The sequence below is a fragment of the Petaurus breviceps genome, unplaced genomic scaffold (genome assembly GCF_028583685.1).
Source record: "Petaurus breviceps papuanus isolate PSGF00001 unplaced genomic scaffold, PetGlider_PUasm1.0 90760, whole genome shotgun sequence".
NCBI classification, from domain to species: Eukaryota; Metazoa; Chordata; class Mammalia; order Diprotodontia; family Petauridae; genus Petaurus; species Petaurus breviceps.
This window is the reverse complement of record NW_027187338.1, coordinates 12,665,472-12,669,568: the sequence shown is the minus strand read 5'-3', so window position 1 is coordinate 12,669,568 and position 4,097 is coordinate 12,665,472. Positions and strand designations below refer to the sequence as shown.

At 49.5% G+C, this 4,097-nt stretch overlaps 1 protein-coding gene across 1 annotated transcript in view; it reads left to right on the top strand.

Annotated features, from left to right (window-relative positions):
* The window catches only part of CLDN19 (claudin 19), a 16,588-nt gene that overhangs the window by 1,213 nt on the left and 11,278 nt on the right, over window positions 1-4,097 (top strand). The window contains exons 2-3 of the mRNA XM_069068176.1: window positions 2,396-2,560; window positions 2,804-2,888. Coding sequence (XP_068924277.1) covers window positions 2,396-2,560; window positions 2,804-2,888 — 250 coding nt within the window. The remainder of the gene's footprint in view (window positions 1-2,395; window positions 2,561-2,803; window positions 2,889-4,097) is intronic.

Here is a 4,097-nt window from a genome sequence, read left to right as displayed (position 1 = left end):
AAGTGGGAGGGAACTAGAACCCAGAATGTCAGAAGTGGGAGGGAACTTAGAACCCAGAATGTCAGAAGTGGGAGGGAACTAGAACCCAGAATGTCAGAGCTAGAAGAGCCCTTAGAATTTAGAAGGTCAGAGGTGGAAAGGGGTTTATTCCATCCTAGCTTATTTTAACAAAAAGAAAACCAAGGTCTAGTTTGGGCAAGTAATTTCTTTATTTGAGCACAAAGAAACTTGGAGGCAAAGCAAAGAGGGGGGATCCCCAACTTGTCACTGGAGCCAAGCACCCACTCTTAGGCACACCCAGACCAACTCAGCCCCTTTAGACACACACATTCTCCATACTGTGAGTTACTTCTCTCACAATTCCTCCCCTTTTCCCAGCCTCTTGAATCCTCCCAGGGCCCTTGGAAGAGAGGAAAATGATGGTTGGTGCCAAGGAGGGTTCTTCAAGGAGTGCAGGGGTTCTGAATATTAGAGGAGCAGGCCAGGGTTTGAAGGACTGGGTAGAGGCTGGGGAAAACTGGGAGGGACTGGTTTCTCCCCTAGTACTTCTGGCAGCTACTCCCTAACCCCACACACCCTAGGGCAGGGGGCTCTAAGCCAAGGAATAGGGATCCCAGTGGCTAGAGTTTTGTCAGTCAGGATAAGGGCAGGCTCCCAGTATCTGGTCCCAAGGGCATCCTTAGCTTTTCCCAGCTTGGGCCCAGGGTAGCTTTCTTCCCCTTGGGATTTATCTCCTCTGGGGAGTTGGGGTTGGGTGCTGACCCTCCCTCCTGGGAGGCACCCACCTGAGGGCTGGCTTCCCTTTCATCTTCACCCACCACACATGATGCTAGTTCGAAGGCTTGGGTGTGGCCCTTGTGCTCTGAACAAAGGCCCAGACTGACCACCAAGGGTTTGTTTTTTTAGTCCCAGTGAAGTGAACACAGCTGTATAGGATATACAAACAGCCCCATTAAAGGGCAGGGACATTTTGGTGAGAGGCAGGGCCATGGTGGTCCTCTTGTCCTCATAGTGCTGGGGCAGGAAAATCTGTCTGCTTCATATGTATAAATTAGGAAGGTTTCCTGGAAAAGTGGTGGCCACTCCAAGTGGGGGAGTGACAGGATAGGGTATGGGGGGTTAAAAGGAAAGAAGGGAAATAGGCCCATCGTTTAAAGGATCGTGGGTTTAGAGGTGCTGGGAACATCAGAGGCCTTAATCCAACCCCCTAGAGATGAGGAAACTGAGCCCCAGAAGACTGACTATTTGCCCATGGTCACACAGGGAGTCAATGGCAGAAGCAGGATTCAAACCCAGGTCCTTGGACTGCAAACTCATTGCCCTTCCCAGGCCTCTGACAGGTGACATTATCAAGATCAAAAGGAGACAGAGGGAAGAAAGGCCCATTAGTGTGTGTGTGTGTGTGTGTGTGTGTGTGTAGCTGAAATCCAGAGAGACTGCGGCTCAGTTTCTACCCCTATCACCACTAGTTCTGAAACTCGGGGCTAGCCACTTAACTGTCCACTATTTGTGTGTCCAATACAAATGTGTTCATGTCATTGGGACCTTTAAGAAACCTTTGGTGGTCATTCTGGGCCTCCGGTTTTACACCTCTAAATTGGGGATAAGAATGCCCTGACAGGGTTGCTGGGATGATCCATTGAGATAATAAAGGTAAAGAGCTTTGTAGACCTTAGCGTATTCTAGCAATCTCAGCTGTCCTTGTTGAGGGCAGAGCTATTGGCCAAAGAGGGTGATTCCAAGAGTCCGGTGTGTGAGACTGAACAGATGGAGTTAAAAAAAAAAAAGGAAAGGAAAGAAAGAAAAAGTCCTAAAATAGCCCATGTGACACCATAGCTATGTTACCACATCCATGAGCATGTCATCACCATGACTCCTCATCCCCCGTGTTCTTTACTGGGCTGTATCCTAACCCAGAGTGCTCAGAGCAGAAGCAGAGAGGTAGAGAGTGGCTTACCTCCAGAGGCCCTGTTTCTCTAGGACTTGGGAGGAAATTGGGAAGGTAACTGTATTTAAGAGTCTGGAGAACTGGGTTCAAATCTCCACTCTCCCAATTATTCACTGTGTGTCCTTGGGTAAGTCACGTCCCTCCTGGGGGGCCTCAGTTTCCTCATCTGTAAAATGAGGAGTGGGATTAGATGACCTCTAAACTGCCTTCCAGTTCTGACATGATTTTTTTTTAAATTTCTGATACTGGACCAGTGTTAGGATGGAGGGAATGAAACAGAGAGCAGAGGATGGGAGTAGAAGACCCTGGAGGGGAAGACAGAGGACATGGATAGGGCTAGGGGATGGGGAGGATTAGGGAAGCAGATGTGGACAAACAGGGTTGGGGCTGGAAGGGGGGGCATGGGAAGTGGGTCCCTCCAGTATCATTGATTTCTCTTCCTTGTAGTTCACATCCAGACTTCCCGAGCTCTCATGGTGGTCTCTGTGCTCCTGGGCTTCATTGGGGTGGTCGTCAGTGTGGTGGGCATGAAATGCACCCGGGTAGGAGACAGTAACCCTGTGACAAAGAGCCGGGTGGCTATCTCAGGCGGTGCCCTCTTTCTCCTGTCAGGTAAGTCCTGCTTTCCCAAGGTCTGGCCCCATGCCCAACACTGGCCAATGGCTCCCTCCGATCTTTACACCTTCTCTCTGCCCCCACTAGAGAGGGGAGAGGCACACAGTCTCTGGACTATATTTGGCACACTATGTCATACCTGGAGGCTGACAGGGAGGAGGGGGATGGGGGAGGGAAAAGCAACTTGACCTGTGAGCCAGGAGACCAGAACAGGACTGAGCTGGGCCTTTCTGTCCCCAGGGCTTTGCACGATGACTGCAGTCTCCTGGTATGCCACTCTGGTAACCCAGGAGTTCTTCAATCCCAACACACCTGTCAATGCCAGGTGAGGAAGCCTGGACGGGGGAGGGAATTGGGTAGACTGGGTGTGATGGAGGGTGGAGGCAGAGAACATGCTTACTCAGGATTCTGTTAACCTTATGGGTCTGTACCCACCTAGAACCCACAGTCCTTTGCTTCTCAGTCCCAATGTTAACTCTTTTCTATTCCTAGGACTGGTCAAGGCTGGGGGTCGCCACCTTTCCCCATTCTAGGTGGTTCTTCTATTCAATCCATCAAGTAGTCTGTGTTTGCCAGATGAAAACAAGAAAATATAGTAGGAATTCAGTTTCCCTGGGGAGACCAGACTAACACACACAAAGATTCTGTCCTCTCCCTTTTGTAGCAGCAAGCACCCCAGTGTCCCCAAGGTGCCTGCTCACACAGGTTCTTGGATCTGCTTTGTTAAAGGAAAGCAACTCAAAATGGGTTAACAAGCTTACTTTAATCAGTCAGACATATATCGTTTACCTTGTTCAGGAGAAAAGGTCAGCACCCTGAACCTCAAAATATACAGGCATAATTATCAAGACAGAAACATCAAGTAGACAGATTTCCATACTGTCCAACCATTACCATCCATACCCAGTCAACATCTGGGTTTCCACATTCTGGGTTTTTCAAAGCCGGGGGACTCTCAACAACGGCTTCCCAGAATTCAGATCAAATCACAGAACACTTCTCAAAGTGAGTCCCAAAACAAAGCTACACATCAGGGCTTATATAGCCTTCTCCTGGCTCAGAGAATGTAACAACCTTATTGACCCACTGGCCAATCAAAAAGTATCTACTGAAAAACAAGCCTCCCACCCCAGGCTTCAGGTGCACATTAGACTAGGGGCAGGGAAGATCTTTAAATTTGCATTTCCATTACATCTCCCCACCCCCCAGAATTTCCCAGGCCACTGTCCCATTTCCCCCATCTTTTTCTTTCCTTCCCTCCCCAAATCCCAGGCTAGGCTTCTGGCCCCCACGCCTGGATTTCTGCTACTCTTATCCCTCCCTCTTTCTGGCCCTACCTTCCTCTTTCCCAGAGAGGGACGCCTGGTTGCCACCTCTCCCCCCACTTCAACACACAACTTTTCCTGAGGTTTTAAGAGGTTTTACTGCTAATAGCTACAGGGAGACAGGCAGGGCTGGAAAGGAACAAACAGTGGGAAAAAGTCACCAAGATGGAGTTCTCAATACTAATCCTGACCTCCCCTCAATAGTAATC